The 22,776-nt window shown below is 44.5% G+C and overlaps 1 protein-coding gene across 2 annotated transcripts; it reads right to left on the bottom strand.

Annotated features, from left to right (window-relative positions):
• Positions 1-1,418: 1,418 nt before the first annotated feature.
• Positions 1,419-22,753, bottom strand: LOC127004905 (uncharacterized). 2 transcript variants are annotated; one of them, XM_050873126.1, is made up of 12 exons: positions 22,103-22,753; positions 21,241-21,353; positions 20,758-20,873; positions 19,850-20,035; positions 19,312-19,522; positions 18,689-18,846; positions 17,219-17,292; positions 15,025-15,115; positions 13,722-13,897; positions 11,575-11,753; positions 10,777-10,964; positions 1,419-1,928 (listed from the first exon to the last, which is right to left on the bottom strand). In XM_050873126.1, exons 1-12 carry the CDS (start codon positions 22,255-22,257, stop codon positions 1,791-1,793), a joined length of 1,785 nt encoding a protein of 594 aa, XP_050729083.1. In that variant the 5' UTR covers positions 22,258-22,753; the 3' UTR covers positions 1,419-1,790. The 2 variants fall into 2 exon arrangements, with proteins under 2 accessions (XP_050729083.1, XP_050729084.1); XM_050873127.1 differs by lacking the exon at positions 10,777-10,964.
• Positions 22,754-22,776: the final 23 nt, after the last annotated feature.

Genomic DNA, 22,776 nt, shown 5'->3' with positions numbered 1-22,776 from the left:
ATTCATGTTTCCGTCATCTACAGCATCCCTCTCCACCTCTCACTCATTCGCACCTTCCCTGATGCTGCATAGACGCCGTGTACTCTGCAGGGAACGTTATAAACACCCTTCTTTCGTCTCTACGTCTCCCATGCACCCTAGAACTCACATATACACGCCCGCGGCTTTGTCACACGCACCCTTCGTCTCCCATGTCCCCCATACACACCTTTTCCCCAAGCCATACACACGCACACACGCATACACCGTTTTCTCATCATACACTCCCCCTCCTCCCTACAGCATCTCACGTATACGAAGAGTAGGCTATATGGACGCTACTGCATGCCCGCCTTTCACACCTCCTCTAGCATAGCAGCCATGATAGAAGCTACCTCTCCGGGAGCATCATACGCCCTTCCTCCTGCCTACAGCATCCCTTGTATACGGTCATTACGCGTACGGTGCCCGCGTCTCCTATTCACACCTTGTTCCATTCACACACGTGCCACCTCTCTTAATATACGCCCTCCTACATGCAAGCAGCCCCCGCCTCCCATACACACGGCTTCCCTATCCGCCGCGGCCAGCGTGGGAAGGATTCGCCCAGATCGACGCCTCGCTTGGCGCGGGAAGTCAGAGCTACAGAGCTACATAAAGGAGTGAGTAGTCTTCGTGTTATTGTAGAGGTAACGTAATTCCTGGCATTTACTTTAGCCGTACATAATATACCAGTTTTAGGATAGTTGTTTTCCTTGTAGGAGAGAAAAAAAACTACTGTTATCGGCTCAGAAAGGAAGAACAATAATGAGCTCAGCCTCGCCCGTGTAGCTCCGCGATACGGCCGCCAGCCTCGGCCCCGGCAGCCTGTGAGCCGCGCCAGAGGTTCCATATTTGTCAGCTGACGGGAGAAAAAGTTAAACAAAAAATATGCGCCACTATCAGCGATCTTCCCCAGTGTGTGGCTGTCAGACACGACTGCGCTCCACATTAATCTGTCAACAAGTTCCCGCGGCTCGCGTGTCGGGCAGCACCGCCGCCGCGCCGCGCAGGGCACCGCCCCCCGACCCCGTGATGCACGGCCCCGAGAGAAACAGTTGGCTACCAATAAGATACACTAAAGTTTGAATAACATTATACATGAAGTAATCAGTTGTAGTTATATATACATACATACATACATACATATATATATATATATATATATATATATATATATATATATATATATATATATATATATATATATATATATATATATATACATTCTTGTAGTTGTTGTCTCAAGTTGAAAGAATTGCAAAGTTGTCCATGAGTGTGAATAATGGAGACTAGAGAGTCCATTGTGTGTGTGTGTGTATATGTGTGTGTGTGTGTGTGTGTGTGTGTGTGTGTGTGTGTCGGCGCGGGTGGCCAGCAAGGTTAATTAATGTTAGTAATGGAATAGGTGGGCAGTCAGCACAAAACATCTAGAACTTATATTACTTTTACTGCTGCTGCTGCTTCTACTACTACTACTACTACTACTACTACTACTACTACTGCTACTACTATTACTACTACTGCTGCTGCTGCTGCTGTTGATAATCTAAGATAAAAGGGCTTATCGATGACCATCAGGAAAACAAATAGTCACATTATCCTAAGGCGGGTAACGAGGTCATCAATCACAAATATTAAACATTACCAAAAGTGAGACGAAATCAAGAAAAAAAAACAGAAATTTCTTTATTCAGTTTATAGTAACTTAATCACTAACTTATTATCTGTTATCTACTCGTGCTGTAAGGTGTGGCGGGCGGGGTCAGGGGTCAGACAAGGGGCGGGAGGTCAGGCCCGAGGGAGAAGTGAGAGGCTCGGGCGTGGCGGGCGTGGGGGCGGGCGGGCGTGAGGCAGGGGCGCGACCCGACCAGCGCCGCCACCAGGGCCTCCCAGTCCACGTCTCGCTTCTGTCAGGGGGAATGGGAGGCTATTTTGGTGGCGCCAGGAGGAGGAGGAGGTGGAGGTGGTGCAGGAGGAGGAGCAGGGGAAGGAGGAGGAGAAGAGGAGGAGGAGGAGGAGGAGGAGAAGAGGAGGAGGAGGAGGAGGGGGAGGAGGAGGAGGAGGAGAATGCACGACAGCAGACGAGGCATAGTAATTTTTCATTGTTGCGGGCGAGTTCAAAAGACGTGTGTGTGTGTGTGTGTGTGTGTGTGTACAGTAGCCAAATTCTCCGCTTTAGATATTTCTTAAAACGATAAAAAAACAATAAAACAATGTTCGAATTAGCGAATTAGAGAGAGAGAGAGAGAGAGAGAGAGAGAGAGAGAGAGAGAGAGAGAGAGAGAGAGATCTTTTGGAAGGAACCAGTTTTATCAACATCGAAAAACCGAGACGTTCACACACACACACACACACACACACACACACACACACACACACGTCTTTCCTAATGTGTGTGTGTGTGTTATGCCCCCTCGCGCCCATGCCCCCCCCCCCCTCCTCGCGGCCTCAGAGCCCATGTTTGTATGTAAGGCATTTACTTATGGGAGGAGGAGGTGAAGAAGGGATGGGAGGAAAGGGAGGTGATCGCTGCTAGGAGGTAAACAAACAAACAACAACAACAAAAATAATAATAGCAAGTGAAATAATAGTAGTAGTAGTAGTAGTAGTAGTAGTAGTAGTAGCAGCAGCAGCAGCAATAATAATAATAATAATAATAATAATAATAATAATAATAATAATAATAATAATAATAATAACAACAACAACTTTGACACAATGAAGATAAATGAACTAAAAACAAATATTTCACATTCCACCAAAACAAAATTCTAATACAATAATACAGAAAGTAAATATTTTATCGGACAAATAAACCATAATTATGAGAGAGAGAGAGAGAGAGAGAGAGAGAGAGAGAGAGAGAGAGAGAGAGAGAGAGAGAGAGAGAGAGAGAATCAGAAAGAAACTGTTGATGGTGAAAGAGAGAGAGAGAGAGAGAGAGAGAGAGAGAGAGAGAGAGAGAGAGAGAGAGAGAGAGAGAGGGAGAGAGAGAGAGACGAGCTAAGGGTGACGTAGGAGGAGGTGGTAGCAAGGGAGACGAAGGAAGGGAAGGGAAGAGGGAGACGGAGAGAGAAGGGAGAAGGGGAGAGGAGAGGGAGACGCGGGAGAAGGGGGGAGAGTAGAGAGCACTGTAAGAGCACTATTGGATTCAGAGAGGCAAAAAACGGAGAGTAACGGAGGATGGAAGTTGGGCTATGGTTGGCCCCTCACATCTGCACCATGGACGCCCCCCTCTCTCTCCCCTTCCCTCTCTGACCCCTCCCCCTTACCTCACCTCTCACCCTCTTACCCTAAACAGCTTCCCCTTCCCCTCCCCGCCCCCCCAGCACTGCCCTTGCCCTGACGCTGACGCAGTGAGTGGCGATATACGTTTACGCAGAAGACCTCATGTTTTGCTGACCCTCGCTAATGAGAGAGAGAGAGAGAGAGAGAGAGAGAGAGAGAGAGAGAGCAGAATGAAGAAACTGTGAAGAAGAAAGAAAGAAGGAAAGGAAGAGATAAAGAGAAAACGAAAGAAATAGACGAGAGAGAGAGAGAGAGAGAGAGAGAGAGAGAGAGAGAGAGAGAGAGAGAGAGAGAGAGAGAGAGAGAGAGAGAGAGAGAGAGATAATGAGGAATGATAGAATGAAGAAAAGAGAAAGAAAGACAGAAGGAAAGGAAGAGATAAAGAGAAAACGAAAGAAATAGACAAGGAGAGAGAGAGAGAGAGAGAGAGAGAGAGAGAGAGAGAGAGAGAGAGAGAGCGTAACAAGCCAGCGACAACAGACAGAATTCATCTCAAAGGGACGGGCGGGCGCATCGAGGCTAGGCTAGCAAATCGAAATGAATAGTTTGTCTTTAATTAACGACTCCGTGTTTTCCCGGGAGAATTAATAAGCGTCTGCCACGAGGTTAATGGCGTGCACTGCCGGCATACAAGTTAACCCATTACGTCTGTTTGTCTTTCACTAATGACGTCTTGCTGTCTGGGGAGATCAAGAGATTCAACGCTATTTTTAAACATTTCATTAGTGACGTCATTCGATACGCTCCCGTCATACTTAAACGTCACATTATTTGTACGTTGAACTACTCGGTGAGACTCGTATTCCTAGATGCTTTCACCTCTAACTAGACTCTCACAAAGGAGGTTGGTCGGGTTCTCATGACGTTTTTTCGCGTTCATGGGGTGCAGAAGCCTTGTCTAACTATCACTAGGCTCATATACTACCCATGAGAATACTAACCTCTACGGAAGCCTTATCTCGAAATTTTTGAAAACATGGGCCATTACTAGGGTTCTCATGAGTGTTTTTTGAGTTCATGGGGTGCAGAAGCCTTGTCAAACTATCACTAGGCTCATAAGACTACCCTTGGAAATACTAACACAACCTCTGCGAAAGTCTAATCAAATGTAGGCGTGTAAACCCCGAAATGTTTGAGGTTATGGGTCATTAGTAGGGTTTTCATGAGTGTTTTTTTTATGTCTATGGCGCAGAAGTCTTGTCAAACTATCAATAGGCTCATAAAACTACCCATGGGAATACTAACACAACCTCTACGGAAGCCTTATCTCGAAATTTTTGAGAATATGGACCATTACTAGGGTTCTCAAGTGGGTTTTTTTATGTCCATGGCGCAGAAGCCTTGTCAAACTATTACTAGGCTCATAAAACTACCCATGGAAATACTAACACAACCTCTACGAAAGCCTTATCAAGTGTGAGTGTGTAAACCCCGAACTGTTTGAGGTTATGGGCTATTACTAGGGTTCTCGTGAGTGTGTTTTTCATGTCCATGGCGCATAAGCCTTGTCAAACTATCACTAGGCTCATAAAGCATCCATGGAAACACCAACACAGTCTCTACGAAAGCCTGATCAAATGTAGGTGTGTATGCCCCGGAATGTATAAGAATATGGGCCATTACTAGGATTTTCATGAGTGTTTTTATGTCCATGGCGTAGAAGCCTTGTCAAACTATCACTAGGCTCATAATACTACCCATGGAAATACTAACTCAACCTCTACGAAAGCCTGATCAAATGTAGGTGTGTATGCCTTGAAATGTTTAAGAATGCACCCAGAACCGACAGCGACCAGACTACAAGAGAAAGTTTGCATTTCATCGGCATGCAGGCGGAGGAGGAGCCATGCACTGGGCAACCCGCATCACCCAAACAAGCTCCTGAGAAAGGGGGCCAAGATTACAGATAGCCTTCGTCCCGCCAGGTACTGCTTCTGAACATAGATAAGATAAGGGAAACCCGCCGCTGCGCACTCAATCCACGCCCAGCAGATTACCACCTTATCTTAGGCTAACCGGACCCTGAGTAACGGCCCACAACCCCCCGTTTTGAACTTTGTATCACCTCGCTAAGCTTATACATCAAGACGCTCCTCATCTCCCCACCGCATCGCATCTCGCCTCTCCGCCCGACCGCCACCGTTGCCAACCCCGCGCGCTTCCTTCCTTCCTTCCTTTGCCCACATTTGATTAGGCTTTCGTAGAGGTTGTTGTGGGTGTTTCCATGGGTAGTTTTATGAGCCTAGTGATAGTTTGACATGGCTTCTGTACCGTGAATGTGAAAAACCCTCTTGAGAACCCGACTAATGCCCCATAATCTCAAAACATTTCGGGGTTTACACACATAGCCTACTCACATTGATAAGGCTTTCGTATAGGTTGTGGGGGTTTCCATGGGTAGTTTTATGAGTCTAGTGATAGTTTGACAAGGCTTCTGCTCCGTGAACTTGGAAAAAACTCATGAGAACCCGAATAATAGCCCATATCCTCAAACATTTCACACTATTGCACACATTCCCACATTTGTTAAAGCTTTCGTATAGGTTGTGGGCGTTTCCATGGGTAGTTTTATGAGCCTAGTGATAGTTTGACAAGGCTTCTGCTCCGTGAACTTGGAAAAGACTCATATCCTCAAACATTTCACACTATTGCACACATTCCCACATTTGTTAAAGCTTTCGTATAGGTTGTAGGCATTTCCATGGGTAGTTTTATGAGTATAGTGATAGTTTGACAAGGCTTCTGCACCGTGAATGCGATAAAAACACGAGAACCCGAATAATAGCCCATATCCTCAAACATTTCACACTATTGCACACATTCCCACATTTGTTAAAGCTTTCGTATAGGTTGTAGGCATTTCCATGGGTAGTTTTATGAGTCTAGTGATAGTTTGACAAGGCTTCTACTCCGTGAACTTTGAAAAAACTCATGAGAACCCAAATAATAGCCCATATCCTCAAACATTTCACACTATTGCACACATTCCCACATTTGTTAAAGCTTTCGTATAGGTTGTAGGCATTTCCATGGGTAGTTTTATGAGTCTAGTGATAGTTTGACAAGGCTTCTGCTCCGTGAACTTGGAAAACACTCATATCCTCAAACATTTCACACTATTGCACACATTCCCACATTTGTTAAAGCTTTCGTATAGGTTGTAGGCATTTCCATGGGTAGTTTTATGAGTCTAGTGATAGTTTGACAAGGCTCCTGTTCCGTGAATGCGATAAAAACACATGAGAACCCGAATAATAGCCCATATCCTCAAACATTTCACACAATTGCACACATTCCCACATTTGTTAAAGCTTTCGTATAGGTTGTGGGCGTTTCCATGGGTAGTTTTATGAGCCTAGTGATAGTTTGACAAGGCTTCTACTCCGTGAACTTTGAAAAAACTCATGAGAACCCAAATAATAGCCCATATCCTCAAACATTTCACACAATTGCACACATTCCCACATTTGTTAAAGCTTTCGTATAGGTTGTAGGCATTTCCATGGGTAGTTTTATGAGTCTAGTGATAGTTTGACAAGGCTCCTGCTCCGTGAATGCGATAAACACCATGAGAACCCAACTAATCCCTTTTGTGGCCTTTGGAAATAGTTGTGGGATCCGACCGAACGCGACTGAGAAAACGGACCCATGATATCACCACGAGGATGTAACTTTTCCCTATTTTAACCTTTCCTGCGGAGACGGGAAGCTTAATTACATGTTCGGTGCGTAAAAACCACGGACGGCTTCCTGTTCGTGGCCACATTCTTGGAAAACGTAACCGAAACCCACTACTGACGGAGGGAACCCTGGACCACGGCAACGGTAATCTTGGCTATGGATCTTTGGGCATTCTCATCGCCTTTCCCAGCCTTTCACATGATCCCGGAGTCTTGCTGGATGCTACTCTTGGGCGTTCACCATGCGGCCGTTACAGAGGTGATTCCCATAGCCTAGCCGTCCCCGCCACCACCGACTTTGCGAGCATCTGACGTAGGGAGGGTTACAACGTTCTAAAACTCCTACGTGGTCTGTGTTGAAGGGGGAGGAGGGGATAGAGGAAGGCTCGGAGATGTGGAGGAGAGGAAATGGACTTAGAATTATAGGTGGAAGTGGTTGAGAAAGGGGAGGAAATAGAGTAAAGTGAGTTTAATAGATAAAAAATGATGGCGTGAAGGGAAATGAAAATGGAAGCGACAGAAATGGATGAATAGGCTCGGGGATGTGGAGGAGAGGAAACGGACTTAGAATTATAGGTGGAAGTGGTTGAGAAAGGGGAGGAAGTAGAGGAAAGTGAGTTTAATAGGTAAAATATGATGGCGTGAAGGGAAATAAAAATGGAAGCGACAGAAATGGATGAATAGAAAGATAGGGAGAGAACCAAACACAGAGGAAGGTATACCCACATGAAAGGTAGATAAATGAGGTCTGAGGAAGGTGGGGGAAGGAGGGAAAAGGTACGGAAGTGACGAAATAAGGGAGAGAGGGAGAGGGATAAGTGGGATCAAGGGGGGTGGGGGGCAGAAGAAGCGAATTGGAAATGAGAAGGAAAGGAAGGTGAGGCGAGTAAGCGAATCTGAATGTATGTAGATGGATGGAGATAGAAGGGGAGGAAAAAATAAGGAAAACGTTGAATTTGCAAAAGAAACCAAGATTAGAATAAAGAAAATAAGAGTGATAGGAGAAATGAGACCAGAGAATCATAGAAGGAAAAGAGGAGAAAAAAAGAGAGGGTAAGCAAAAAAAAGAGAAAAAAATAATACGGAAAAGGAAGAAACAGAAAATAAGAGTAATGGGAGAAATGAGACCAGAGAACCATAGAAGGAAATGAAGAGAAAGAAGAAGAGAGGGAAAGCAAAAAAAGAAAAAAACTAATACGAAAAAAAAAGAAACAAAAAAGTGGAATAGACAGGAGGAAAGGAAAGAAAACAGACAGGGAAAGGAGGAATCGTGGGAGGGAGAGGATAGGAGGAGGAAAGAACGAGAAATAGAGAGAGTGGAAATAAAAGAAGCAAAAAGGAAGGAACGGAAAAGGTGGGAAGAAGAGGAAAGAAAGAAAAGAGACAGCGAAAAAAGGAACTGAGGGAGGGAGAAAAAGAGAAAAGCAAAATAAATAAACTTAAAATGAAACAGAAACAAACAGGAAACAGTAAAGCGGCCACGAGGAAAGAAAAGAAGAAAAAAAAGGTGGGAAGAACAAGAGGAAAGAAAGAAAGAAAGAAAGAGACAGCAAAAGGAGGAACTGAGGGAGGGAGAAAGAGAAAAAGAGAAAAGCAAAATAAACTTGAATGAAACAGAAACAAACAGGAAACAGTAGAAACGGACACGAGGAAAGAAAAGAAAACAAGAGACAGCGGAAGAGGAGGGAACCAGGGACCAACGGAGAGAGAGAGAGAGAGAGAGAGAGAGAGAGAGAGAGAGAGAGAGAGAGAGAGAGAGAGAGAGAATTCCAGGAACGTGGATGGCTGTAGCAGCGGGAGATTCTGGAGGAGAGCTGAAGGGGCGGAGAGGAGGAGGAGAGGAGGAGGAGGAGGGGAGACTCGTTAGTTTTTGCAAGTGAACTTATAATGCGGTTTGCGAGGCTCCCAGGGCGGTCGAGGGCAGTGGGTGGTGTAGCGGCGTGGTGTGGCGGGCAAGTCCAGCTGGGTTGGTATGCTCAGACGCTCCAACCTCGCACGTTAACTATTACCAAAGCCGAAAAGGAAATTAATTGGGTTTTCATGAGTGTTTTTTCAGGTTCACGGTACAGAAGAAGGGTTAAACTACCACCAGGGTCATGAAAGTAACGCTGGATATCCCCTGAACTCCTAGGAAAGCCTTGTCAAATGTGTGAGGTTGAGCGGTGAATGTTTGCACCCGCGCGCCCGCCCCGAGAGATGGAGAGTAGAGAGCGGGGAGGCGGCGTGAGGGTGCCCGCTGCTTCTGCCCGCTCTAGTCCCCTTCCCACGTCTGCCCGCTACCGCCATCACGGGAAAATGGAAGTATTGGGCGACTCATTGTATTGTCGCACACACACAAATACACACACACACACACACACACACACACGGTCATGTCTGGTTAGTATTGATTTTGTGCCTCTAATGATTATTCTATAGCAATCTTTTTTTCTTTTTTTTGGTTGATTATGAGTCAATGCTGTTTATGTTGTTGTTGTTGGTATTATCACTACTACCACTACTACCACTACTACTACTACTACTACTACTACTACTACTACTACTACTACTACTACTACGACTACCAGAGAGAGAGAGAGAGAGAGAGAGAGAGAGAGAGAGAGAGAGAGAGAGAGAAAATGATTAATGTCGTGTCTACAGGAAGTTAACGAAGAGTGACTGACTGAGGTGACAATTGCTGCGTATGGAAGGAGGAAGAGGAGGAAGAGGAGGAGGAAGAAGCAGAAGAAAGAGGTCAGTACTGAGTTAGCTAGGAGAGGAGAGTATAGACAGCATAGCACAGCACAGCATATATACTAACACGCTTGCTGTCCTACAGAAGGTGTGAGAGAGAACCTGAAAGCGATGATGAAGATGATGATGATGATGATAAAGTGAAGGAGGTGAAATAAATAAAGATAAATAAAGAGAGAAAAATATAATGAAAAATACAGCAAAAAGAGAATAAAAGGTGACAGGAGAAGTTAAATAAATGAAAAAAAGAATAAAAATGACAAAATGAAAATAAAAATACGTAAATAGGTAACAATGATGAACAAGACAACTAGTAATGATGAAGATGATGATGGTGACAGTGATATTAGTAGAGGTGGTAGTAATGATGAAGATGATGATGGTGATGGTGACAGTGATATTAGTAGAGGTGGTAGTAATAATGGTGATGGTAATGGAAGAGTTAAATGGAGATAGTAGGCTAGTCATATAATGGTAGAAGTAGTGGTGATTATGATGGTGGTGATGGTAGTGACATTAACATTAGTACTGGTGGTGGTGATGGTGGTGATGACGGTGATGATGGCAGTAATAATGGTGGTGGTAATGGAAGAGTTAAATGGAGATAGTAGGCTAGTTATATAATGGTAATAGTAGTGGTGATTATGATGATGGTGATGGTAGTGACATTAACATTAGTACTGGTGGTGGTGATGGTGGTGATGACGGTGATGATGGCAGTAATAATGGTGGTGGTAATGGAAGAGTTAAATGGAGATAGTAGGCTAGTTATATAATGGTAGAAGTAGTGGTGATTATGATGGTGGTGATGGTAGTGACATTAACATTAGTACTGGTGGTGGTGGTGGTGGTGATGACGGTGATGATGGCAGTAAGAGTTAAATGGAGATAGTAGGCTAGTTATGTAATGGTAGTAGTAGTGGTGATTATGATGATGGTGATGGTAGTGACATTAACATTAGTACTGGTGGTGGTGATGGTGGTAGTGGTAGGGAGGGCAACACCACCACCACCACCAACACCACCATCAGCACTCCCCGCATAGCCTACTCACCGCCATTGGCCAAAACCTGAGCAAAGCCTCCACCACATAGCGCGTCGCTCCCCACCCGGCAAGGACCCCTCCACCTCGCCTCCATCCACCTTCCTCCACCTCCACCGCTCCTCCAGGCACGCCACCCTTCCCCTGGGGCGTCCTCGTGTCCCTGTGGCGGCCTTCCATGCTGTCCCCTTCGGCTGTTCCTTTGTATAGGTCAGAAAACGTATTCTTAGCGTTACTGAAGAAGTGGCCATTACGATTTGACCCTTCCTGCCAGGCTCAATCACCCACGGATCTTTGAGGCTCTATCCACGGGCTCTCTCCTTCTCTTCCTTTCCTTTTCATTCTCTCTCTTCTCCTCCTTGTCTTGTTTTCCCTTCTCTTCCTTCCTTCCTCTCATTTCTACTCCCCTACCTTCATTTTCTCTTTCCCTTCCTTTCCTTTCCCTTCTCTCTCTTCTCCTCCTTGTTTTGTTTCCCCTTCTCTACCTTCCTTCCTCTCATTTCTACTCCCCTACCTTTATTTTCTCTTTCCCTTCCTTTCCTTTCCCTTCTCTCTCTTCTCCTCCCTTTCTTGCTTCCCCCTCTCTACCTTCCTTCCATCATTTTCTCTTTCCCTTCCTTTCCTTTCCCTTCTCTCTCTTCTCCTCCCTTTCTTGTTTCCCCCTCTCTACCTTCCTTCCAATCATTTCTACTTCCCTACCTTCATTTTCTCTTTCCTCGTCTTCATCCTCCCTCTCTCTCTCTACCTCTCCCTTCTGTTTCCTTCTCCCTTATCTTCCTCTTAGACGGTCATGCTCTATCTCGGGCTTACTGGGCGTTCTCAAGGGCTCTGTAGTGGTGGTCGTGGGCTCCCAAGGCTCGGGTAAGGGTTCAGGGTTCAGGGTCCGGGGTGGGTACTCGTGTGGGTTGTATGGGTCCTTTGGGTTCAGGCTATTGACACAGACAAATTCCTGTGTCTCCTTGAGGATGGTTCGGCCCCTCGACATCCACCTGGAATTCCCGCGAAGGTGAGGGAGGGAGTTACCTTAATTAGTCCTTGGTTTAGTGACAGATAGAAGGAAAGGAGGAGAACGAAGAAGAGGGAAAGGAAAATAAGAGAAAGAAGAAGAGAGGGAAAGCAAAATAAGAGAAAGAAGAAGAGGGAAAGCAAAATAAGAGAAAGAAGAGAGGGAAAGCAAAATAAGATAAAGAAGAAGAGAGGAAAAGCAAAATAAGAGAAAGAAGAAGAGAGGAAAAGCAAAATAAGAGAAAGAAGAAGAGAGGGAAAGCAAAATAAGATAAAGAAGAAGAGAGGAAAAGCAAAATAAGATAAAGAAGAAGAGAGGAAAAGCAAAATAAGATAAAGAAGAAGAGAGGGAAAGCAAAATAAGATAAAGAAGAAGAGAGGAAAAGCAAAATAAGATAAAGAAGAAGAGAGGAAAAGCAAAATAAGATAAAGAAGAAGAGAGGAAAAGCAAAATAAGATAAAGAAGAAGAGAGGAAAAGCAAAATAAGAGAAAGAAGAAGAGAGGGAAAGCAAAATAAGATAAAGAAGAAGAGAGGGAAAGCAAAATAAGAGAAAGAAGAAGAGAGGGAAAGCAAAATAAGAGAAAGAAGAAGAGAGGGAAAGCAAAATAAGATAAAGAAGAAGAGAGGAAAAGCAAAATAAGATAAAGAAGAAGAGAGGAAAAGCAAAATAAGATAAAGAAGAAGAGAGGAAAAGCAAAATAAGATAAAGAAGAAGAGATAAAGCAAAAAAAAGAAAATAAAACAAATACGGAAAAGGAAGAAACAGAAAAGGTGGAATAGACAGGAGGAAGGAAAGAAAAAAAAACAGACAGGGAAAAGAGGAATCGTGGGAGGAAGAGAATAGGAGGAGGAATGAAGGAGAAGTAGACAGAGAGGAAATTAAAAAAGAAGCAAAAAGGAATTAATGAACGGAAAAGATGGAAAAGGAAGAAACAGAAAAGGTGGAATAGAGAATAGAGATGAATATAGATCCGTTGTACTCTGCATCCATTCCGTATCTTCTATCCTTGACTATATAATCTATTCCTCTATTATTTTTATCCTTTATCCTGTTCCTTACTTCCCCTAACATTCTAGCCTTAACTCTACACTCTTTCCACCCCAGTCCTCTATTCTCAATCATCTACCTTTCCTTCCCTTTAGAATCCAACTCTTTTATTTTCTATCCTTGACTTTATAATCTATTCCTCTATTATTTTTATCCTTTATCCTGCTCCTTACTTCCCCTAACATTCTAGCCTGAACTCTATACTCTTTCCACCCCAGTCCTCTATTCTCAATCATCTGCCTTTCCTTCCCTTTAGAATCCAACTCTTTTATTTTCTATCCTTGACTCTATAATCTATTCCTCTATTATTTTTATCCTTTATCCTGTTCCTTACTTCCCCTAACATTCTAGCCTTAACTCTATACTCTTTCCACCCCAGTCCTCTATTCTCAATCATCTACCTTTCCTTCCCTTTAGAATCCAACTCTTTTATATGCAATCCTTGACTCTATATTCTATCCTCTACTGTTCTCTATCCTCTATTTCCTCCTACCTTTCCTTCCTTACTCTATATTGATTCCATACTCTATTCTCTATTCACCCCAGTTCTCTATTCTCCATCCTCTACCTTTCCTTCCCTTTAGAATCCAACTCTCTATATGCTATCCGTGACTCTATACTCTACCCTCTCCTGTTCTTTATCCTCTATTTCCTCCTTCCTTTCTTCCTTACTCTATATTGATTACATACTCTATTCTCTCTAGTTCTCTATCTTCCATCCTCTACCTTCCCTTCCCTTAGCATCCAACTCTAAGCCTTTTATGTTAACGAGCCTTTTTTGTCCCTGTTTACGTTACCTCCTTTGCTATATAAAAAATCTATCCTTAACTCTATTAACCCGAGTCCTCTAACCTCCATCCTCTCCCTTTCCTTCCTTTAACATCCATCCACCTGCCTCTCACCTGTAGAAGGACGGGAACACCTCCATATCGTCCTCGAGGGTGACAATGAACGTGGCTTTAGGGCGGAGGATGAGGGCGGCGCGGAGGGCAGACTCGTACAGGCGTGTGACGTGTAGACCCATGCAGTCTGAGGCTCGTCCAGTGGGTTCCAGGTGCACCCCATGACTCTGGCACACCTGATGGAGGAAGGGACAGGTGTGGGTGTGGGTGTGTTGGAGCAGGTGAGAGAGAAAGGGAGAGTGAGAGCAGGAGAGGAGGAGAGAGGAAGGAAATAGAGGAGAGAAAAGGAGAGAGTTGAAAGGTATTAGTGAGAGTAGAAGAGGAGGAAAGAAGGAAAGTAGAGAGAAAAGGACAGAAGGGAAGAAAACAAAATAATAAATTGAGCAGGAGTGGAATAGAGGCACGAAGAGCTGAGAGAGATCGAAAGAAGGGCAGAGAGAGAGAGAGAGAGAGAGAGAGAGAGAGAGAGAGAGAGAGAGAGAGAGAGAGAGAGAGAGAGAGAGAGAGAGAGAGAGAGAGAATGGAAACAGAGGGATAAACACCTATATTTTTCGTTATTATTTTCATTATTGGAACAGAAAACAGACCAAAGGGGAAAAAAAGGAGCCCGACATATTTACTAAAAAAAAAAAGAAAAAAAAAAAAAAAAAAACATGCTACTGAAGAAAAAGTGTGTGTGTGTGTGTGTGTGTGTGTGTGTGTGTGTGTGTGTGTGTGTGTGTGTGTGTGTGTGTGTGTGTGTGTGTAATTTCCTTCACCTGCACCACTTTTTAATCGCGTTCTTCGTTGACATTATTTTTTTTTTTTTATTTCCTCAACACGTGGAAGGATAATGAAGGAATTTCCCGCGGTGTGTGTGTGTGTGTGTGTGTGTGTGTGTGTGTGTGTGTGTGTGTGTGTGTGTGTTCCTTGAGAGGATGGATAATGGCAATTTCCGGCCGAAACTGGAAAAAAAAAGAAATCGATCACACACACACACACACACACACATACACACACACACATCTTACCTTATTCATTTTTCTACCTTATAATTTTTTACTTTACTGATTTATTTTCAGCATCATCATTAACAGATACACAGACAAATATATACACATAAATACAACAACAAATAAACTTATCTCAATTTATCCTTATCTTATTTATCTATTTCTTAGTTATTGAATTTTCTCCTTATCTATATATCTATTTATCAATCTATTCATCTCTTTATATTATTCAAGGCATTTATTTTATCCCTTAGCATACGTAAACAAATAATCAATAACAAATCAATCTATCAATAAAAAAAGACACTCACCAGCCTCATCTCCTTCGGCGCCTCCCTCTGCGCAGTAAACACCAGCAAGTCCTCCGCCGCCGCACCCGCCGCCGCCAGGGACACCAATAGCCTGACGGGGAGGCCAGCACACCGTCAGCGCCGCCCACAGGCATAACCCTTCCTAAGCTAATATACTAATACTAATAATGAATCTCTCTCTCTCTGTTTTAACGAATATTTTTTTACGTTAACTATTCCTTAAACTTCATCTTCTTTTCTCCATTTGTATTTTAAGGAATGTTTCTCACCTTAACTATACGTCATTTATCTCTATCTCATTCTCCTTTAGTAGTTTGATATCGTGTTTTCTTTCTGTCTGTCTTTTTGTTCTCGTTTCGTTCTCCTGTACATGTTCTACTTAATCAAACAGTTTTCAGGATTTATCTCAGTCTTTCATTGTTTCTTCGTCATATCTCGTCCCCTCTCCTCGTTCTGTTCCTTCGTTCTTTTATCTCTTACTATCCGTATTGTGTCTTTTTTGTTCTTCTCTTTTATCCACTTCTCGTTCTCCTGTTCTACTTCATCAAACAGTTTTCAGGATTTCTCTCAGTCTTTCATAGTTTCATTGTCTTCCTCTCCTCGTTCTGTTCCTTCGTTCTTTAATCTCTCTCTTTCCGTATCGCGTCTTCTTTATATCTGTCTTTTTGTCCTCTTCTCGTTCTCCTGTTCCACTTAATCAAACAGTTTTCAGTATTTCTCTCAGTCTTTCATTGTTTCCTCGTCTTCCTCTCCTCGTTCTGTTCCTTCGTTCTTTAATCTCTTTCTTTCCGTATCGTGTCTTCTTTCTATCTGCCTTTTTGTCCTCTTCTCGTTCTCCTGTTCCACTTAATCAAACAGTTTTCAGTATTTCTCTCATTCTTTTATAGTTTCCTCGTCTTATGTCGTCTTACTCTCCTCGTTCTGTTCCTTCGTTCTTTCCGTATCCTGTCTTCTTTCTATCTGCCTTTTTGTCCTCTTCTCGTTCTCCTGTTCCACTTTATCAAACAGTTTTCAGTATTTCTCTCACTCACGTCTTCCTCTCCTCGCTCTTCTATCTCTTTCTCTCCGTATCGTGTCTCCTTTCTACTTCTCTCTTTATCCACTTCTCGTTCTCCTATTCTACCTAATCAAACTATTTTCCTCATTTCTCTCACTCTTTTATTGTTTCTCGTCACATCCCTTTCCCTTATGACCAAATTCTAATTCAAAATAATCTCCCTCGTAATTTTTCCTGCCACTTCATCCTTTCACTCAGCCCTATCTGTCTTCCTCTCCTCTCAGTCCCTCCCACATAGGTCATATTACCATGTTTGCTAAGGAAAGGGGAGGGACGAAGGGACGAAGGGAAGGAGGAAGGGAGGGAGAAAGGGGCGTATAGTGAAGTAGGGAGAAGAGGAGGAGAGGGAGGAGGAGGAGGAGATAAGTTATGAGGTAAAGGAAAGGGAAGGAGAGGAGAGAGAAGGGGATGAAAGAATGGGAGGGATCGAAGGGGAAGGGGAAGAGTAGAAAGAATAAGAGGAGGGAGAGAGCGAGGGAGAGATGAAGGTTAAGAGAGGGAGAGAGAGAGAGAGAGGAAGGAAGTGTAGAAGGAAGGCTGGGAAAGCGAGAATAAAAAGAAGGAGGGGAAGAGAAGGACGAAAGAGGAAGGACGAAAGGGGAGGAAAGAGAAAGAGAGAGAGAGAGGGGGAAGAACAGGTAGGAAGGAGGGAGGGAGATAAAGAAAGGAGAGGCAAACAGAAGGGAGGGAGGGAGGGAAGAAGAAAGGGAGGAAGGGAAGGAAGGGAGAGAGAGAGAGAGAGAGAGGAGAGGAGAGAGAGAGAGAGAGAGAGAGAGAGAGAGAGAGAGAGAGAGAGAGAGAGAGAGAGAGAGAGAGAGAGAGAGAGAGAGAGAGAATGTATAAATAGATAAGATGTAAATAGATAAAAAGGAAGATAGATAGAGAAAGAGAGAAAACGAAGGAAAGAAGAGAAAGTAGATAAAGAGACAGAACGAGAGGCGACAGACAGACAGACACGCGGACGAGAACGCCATAACAGACAGAGGTATAGACAGACAGACAGACACGTTCTCATGAGTTTAAAGAAAATCAATGTGCCAAAATGCATGACGGATACTCTCTCTCTCTCTCTCTCTCTCTCTCTCTCTCTCTCTCTCTCTCTCTCTCTCTCTCTCTCTCTCTCTCTCTCTCTCTCACCGGTGCAGGGCGGCGGAATGGCTTGCCAGGACCACCGTGACCACGCCGTTCGAGCCCCACGTGGAGACTCCGACCTGTTAGAGGGAGGAAGGGTGAAGGTTACCACATGGAGGGGGGAATGAAGGGGTACTGGAGGGGAAGGAATAGGGAGAGGGAGAAAGTGAAGAAGGAATGGACGAAGAGGAGGAGGAGGACGGCATGGGCGAAGCGATGGAAGGACACAGGAAAGAGGGGAGGGAGGAAAAGGGAGGAAAGGAGGGACAGGAAGGGAGAGAATGCAATGGGAGATGGAGAAAGGGATGGGATGAGGGCTGTAGGAAGGAAGGGAGGGAATAGGAAGGGAGGAAAGGACGTATAGGGACAGGAGGGAAAGGAGGGAATAGCGAGAGGGAGAAAGGAAGGGAGGAACAGGAAGGAAAGGAATAAATAGGAGTAAAATAGGGAGGAAGGAAGGGAGGGAATAGGAAGGGAGGAAAGGACGTAGGGACAGGAAGGGAGGGAGGAAATAGCGAGAGGGAGAAAAAAAAAAAAAGGAGGCACAGGAAGGAAAGGAATAAATAGGAGTAAAAAAGGGAGGAAGGAAAGGAGGGAGAGACAGACGAAGGAAGGACACACGAAAGAAAGGAAGAAGAAAGGAATGAATGAATGAATGGACAGAAGGAAGGACACAGAAAGAAAGAGAGAGGATAAAGAGAGGGAGAAAGGAAGAACTTGGAAGAAGGACGGACGAAGGAAGGACACGGAAAGGAAGAAAGAAAGAAAGGAAGGACACATGAAGGAGGGAGAATAAAGAGGAGAAAGGAAGGACATAAGGAGGGAGGAAGAAAGAAAGGGAGGGAGATTAAGGTCAGAAATATGAAACAAACATGGATTAGGGCGTCTTAAGGAGAGAGAGAGAGAGAGAGAGAGGCATACAATAGTGAGTAGCGATTGTTAGGTTCTCTCTCTCTCTCTCTCAGCTGCCCTCCCTTCCTTCTTCCTCCAATACATCCCATTCCATTATCCCTTGCCCTACATTCTCTCTCTCTCTCTGATGATTTTTTTTATTGAATCGTCTCAGAAATCGATAAAAAAAAGCTAGTTTATGAGATAATAATAATAATAACAATAATAATAATAATAATAATAATAATAATAATAATAATAATAATAATAAGAAGAAGAAGAAGAAGAAGAAGAAGAAAAAGAAGAAGAATATGATGATGATGATGATGAAAATGATGATGATGATGAAGACGAAGAAAGCATAATAATAAGAAGAAAATGAAAAATAATAATAGAAATAGTAATGATAATAATAATAATAATAATAATAATAATAATAATAATAATAATAATAATAATAATAATAAGTACGTGTGTGTAATCCTTTATCAGAAGAATCTAAATAATGATGCAGATAATAATGATAATGATGATGATAATGATGATGATGATGACGATTCCCCAACACCATCATGTATCAACTACCTGTAGCGGCGGCGGCGGCGACGGTGAGGGGGGCGAGGGACAGGTGCACCAGGCCCCGTATCCGTCGTGGGCGCTACACAGCTCCACCCGCGCCGTCCACCGCCCGTCGCCCGCCCCTACCCACGCCGGCGGCCCCACACCCTCACACCACGGGGCCTCTGCGGTGTGTGTGTGGGAGGGTGGGGGGGTGGGGGGAGGGGGGAGGAAAAGAACATTATTACTACAACAAGAACAACAACTACTTTTACCACTATTATTATTACGGAAAAGTAGAAGATAAAAGGAGGAGAGGTAGTAAAGATGAGAAAGGAGAAGAAAAAGAAGACGAAGAAGAAATAGAAGAAACGTAGATGATAATAACAAAGAAAAAGAATAAGTAACACATGAAAAAAGAAAAAAATGAAAGAACACAAAGAAAAAAGAAAATTAAAGAAGACAAAGAAGAAAAAAGAAAGAGAAGAAAAAAAATTAATATAAAGAGATAACATTACGATTAATATTATATCTGAAGTTGTGTATATCTGTTTCTGAGTGCTATCATTATTCTCATTCCTCCTCCTCTTCCTTCTACCACTACTACTACTACTACTACTACTACTACTACTACTACTACCACTGTTTACCTGGGTCTTTCGGCAGGTGTATCTCCCAGGCCAGGTGACGTTTTGGGTGCAAGGTAACACTCGTCCCTCCCATCATCGCCCCGCCGCCGCCTCCTCCTCCCACCACGGTCAGCCACGCCCACAGCCTCCCGCCGCTGCCTCGCTCCCATGATACGTCCACGCCCAGGTCTGCGAGGAGGGAGATGACGCTGGGGGCGGGGGCGTTGTGACTCTGGAGGAGGAGGAGGAGGAGGAGGAGGACAAAAAGAACAAAAGGAAGAACATGAATATGGACAAAAACAATAACAGAATTAAACGAACAAGCTGAAGGTGACGATGAAGGAGCAGAAGAAAAAGAAAAAAAGATGGAGAAAGACGAAAAAGAAGAAGAAAAAGATGAAGAACAAGACAGGCAGACAGACAGAAAGAAAAAAAAATTGCAAGAAAAAGTCAATTAATCAGTTTTTTTTTCCTTAACTTACTTGTAACAATAAATAATCATCACTCATAAAACTATCAATATCACTACTACTACTACAACTATCATCATCATCAGTACCTGGCCCACAAGGAGGATGAGGCGGCCAGATTGGAGGGCGCGGAGGAAGGCGAGCAGGGGCCGGGCGTGGGCATGCGCGGGGTGGCGGTAGCGGCAGAGGAGGCGGCCAGTCGCTTGATGCACCACCGCCACGGCTACCACGCCCCCCTCAGCCCACCTGCCCTCCGTGATGTCGTATAGCTTCACCTGTGGAAAAGACGGGTAGTGATTGGTTGACTGAATGGGTGATTGATTAATAGATTGATTGGATTGACTGACTGACTGACTGTCTGACTGAATGGGTGATTGATGGAGATTGACTGATTGGATTGAGTGACTGACTGATTGATTGTCTGACTGAATGGGTGATTGATGGAGATTGACTGATTGGATTGAGTGACTGACTGATTGATTGGCTGACTGAATGGGTGATTGATAAGATTGACTGAATGGAATGACTGACTGACTGATTGATTGGTTGAATGAATGGGTGATTGATTGATTGACTGATTGGTTTGACTGACTGATTGATTGATTGGCTGACTGACTGACTGATTGATTGACCGACTGACTGACTGACTGACTAATGGATTGATAGAGGATGAGCTAAGAGCGACGAAAGGAATAGAATGAGTAAACTAAAAAAATGAAAAACAAGACATATATAAGTTCTTTTTATTACTGTAGACGGACCAAAAGCAGAGTAATAAAACAGAAAAGGTCCCAAACATTCTGCTCCAATAAACTAAATCTTGAGATGCTGAAAAATAAAGCCTAACAGAACCCTAGAGATGTCTTGATACCCACCATCCCCTCTTGATAGCATTCAGATTGTTCGAAAAGTTCAGTTTGTTATAGAGTTTACCAGGGAACGTAGAAGGAATGAAGGATTGCGTACTAATAGGAATGCCTGAGCCTCAAACACTCACCGGGGCGCCTTGAATGTAGACTATGGCAGAGTCCCTCATGACATCGAGGAGGAGGTGCAGGTGGCGGGGTGGCGGCGGCCGTCCGTGGAGCACCAACCGCCGTGCCGACCAGAGGGCTGCAAAGACACGCCGTTACTGCATCATAACATAGAAAACTTGAACATCCTCTGATCACCGCTGGAAAAAAAATGTATTCGTTTAGCTTATGTCATATACAGACGGTGACAAGGGCGAAGCTAACACTAGAAGAGAAATAATTGTTAACCCGGTAGCAGCGACGGGCCAAATTTGTGGTTTTACCGTGTAGCAGCGACGGGCCAAATTTGTGCCATGATTTAAACCCCCAAAAATAGATGATACATAAACTGGTCACAAATGCTTCGATATATATTATGAAATGGTTTGAGTGATGATTTTTTTCTCATTTCCGGGTTAAAGGTTATTCTAGTCCATTACAACAGAGGCCAGTCTAGCAAGTCTCACCTCTCTTGTAGTCCAGCGCCTCCCCGTCAGCCAGGTCATTGGTGCACAGCTGACTGTCCACCTGCAGCACGGAGCTCCCCTCAGGGTTGGTGGCCGCCGCCCTCAGCTGGGACCTGGGGGGCACGAGGGGTAAACACAACGCCTCGCAACACGACCTCATGAAATAAAAGTAATTATAGTGACCTTCCTGAAATTTGCTAGATTCTGAAAGTTGATAATTCCAGGTGCTTGGTATTAGCGATCAGGAGCCACACCGCTGGGCATTGAAAAGCACTGCTGGAGGGGTAGCTATGGAAATCTTGGGCGATCCTTCGTAGAGTTGGCCAATGGGGCTCCCACAAAGGTCGTGGCATGAGGAGGGAGGTCTATGAATCCTACTGGAAGGTACTTAATTGGTGGGGAATTGTGCCCGCATGGTGGCTGGCTCGGAGGAATCCCTGGTAGTGTTGTCGGAGGGCAGAACCTGCTGAGTTACCGTATCTCCGGCCTGGGCGCCCATTGACGTCCTCATTCGCGCTTTGCACCAGCGGACCAAGTATTCCGGCAACAGCAAAAAAAAAAAAAAAACACGTTTCTGCTCGATATTAGCTAGTCACCTCGAAATTTAGCCTGGTGAGTGCTGGCACCAACTCTGGTATGTGAAACTTAAAGCATACTGGAAATGAAAATAAAAGTTAGTAACACAAAATATTAGTCTTCCCTACAAACTCGTTTTCTTCGTTTTTGCTTTCTTGTCCCCTCACCTCTGGGGACCGTTATGTGGCTGCCAGTATGGCGCTCCCGGTGGAACTCATTATTCCGACAGCAACGAGGATGATGATGATATTAAAAACAACGATCAACATCTGCAGTTCAGACGCACCTGAGGGAGGGCCGCGGGGAGGCCGGCTCGTCCTGCAGGCCAGCCAGCAGCGGATGGGGGGTGACCTCTGCCACTGCCCCCGCCAACCCAAGACGCTCGCCCCCCGCCGCCACACACGCCAGCCACCACCACCACCACCGCCGCCGCGCCCACATGCCTTAGGCGGAAACAGATTCACAGCTTCATGATGGGCGCCAAAACTTTGGTGCAACATTGTCATGATGCAGCACGACGCATTCCTCACAACAACCTACCTGTTGTGTTTATACTCAGGCTTTGGTCAGTTGATGCACGGCAGGCCCTGAGGAGCCGACGGCGTCAAGCTGTCTGGGAAGAAACTAGTTTCCAGCCTCAAGCAGGCGAACCAGGCCGGCTGTGCGGTGAACTCGTGGTGCCTACATTCTTGTGTGCCACCGTAAAGGTGCTGTGACCAATAAAACAAATGTAGACCCCGATGCCTCAGAAAAAACAGACTCCATGTAAATGAGAACTGTTGAGGTGCAAGTAAACAAATGACTATGCCCTGATGCAGCCGTATATAGCGCCGCGACTCCCGGCCCACACGTGGCTCGCGGCGCCGCGGCAGGAAAAGTAGCACGAATACTCTTTTTCCTTACCAAGTTGAGGAGGAAGCCACCAACAGCCACCAGTGTAAATTATTGCAGTCAGTTAAA

This window comes from Eriocheir sinensis, chromosome 29, assembly GCF_024679095.1.
Source record: "Eriocheir sinensis breed Jianghai 21 chromosome 29, ASM2467909v1, whole genome shotgun sequence".
Taxonomy (NCBI): Eukaryota; Metazoa; Arthropoda; class Malacostraca; order Decapoda; family Varunidae; genus Eriocheir; species Eriocheir sinensis.
This window is presented reverse-complemented; position numbering and strand designations above follow the sequence as displayed.

What these genes read in the sequence shown, in the direction of transcription:
- LOC127004905 (XM_050873126.1), bottom strand. Translation starts at nt 22,257, where the DNA reads ATGTGGGCGCGGCGGCGGTGGTGGTGGTGGTGGCTGGCGTGTGTGGCG. An exon ending in TCTACATTCAAGGCGCCCCG is followed by an intron (nt 20,036 to 20,757) that starts GTGAGTGTTTGA and finishes TCTTTTCCACAG; the next exon opens with GTGAAGCTATACGACATCAC. An exon ending in CATTCCGCCGCCCTGCACCG is followed by an intron (nt 15,116 to 17,218) that starts GTGAGAGAGAGA and finishes CCTCCCCGTCAG; the next exon opens with GCTATTGGTGTCCCTGGCGG.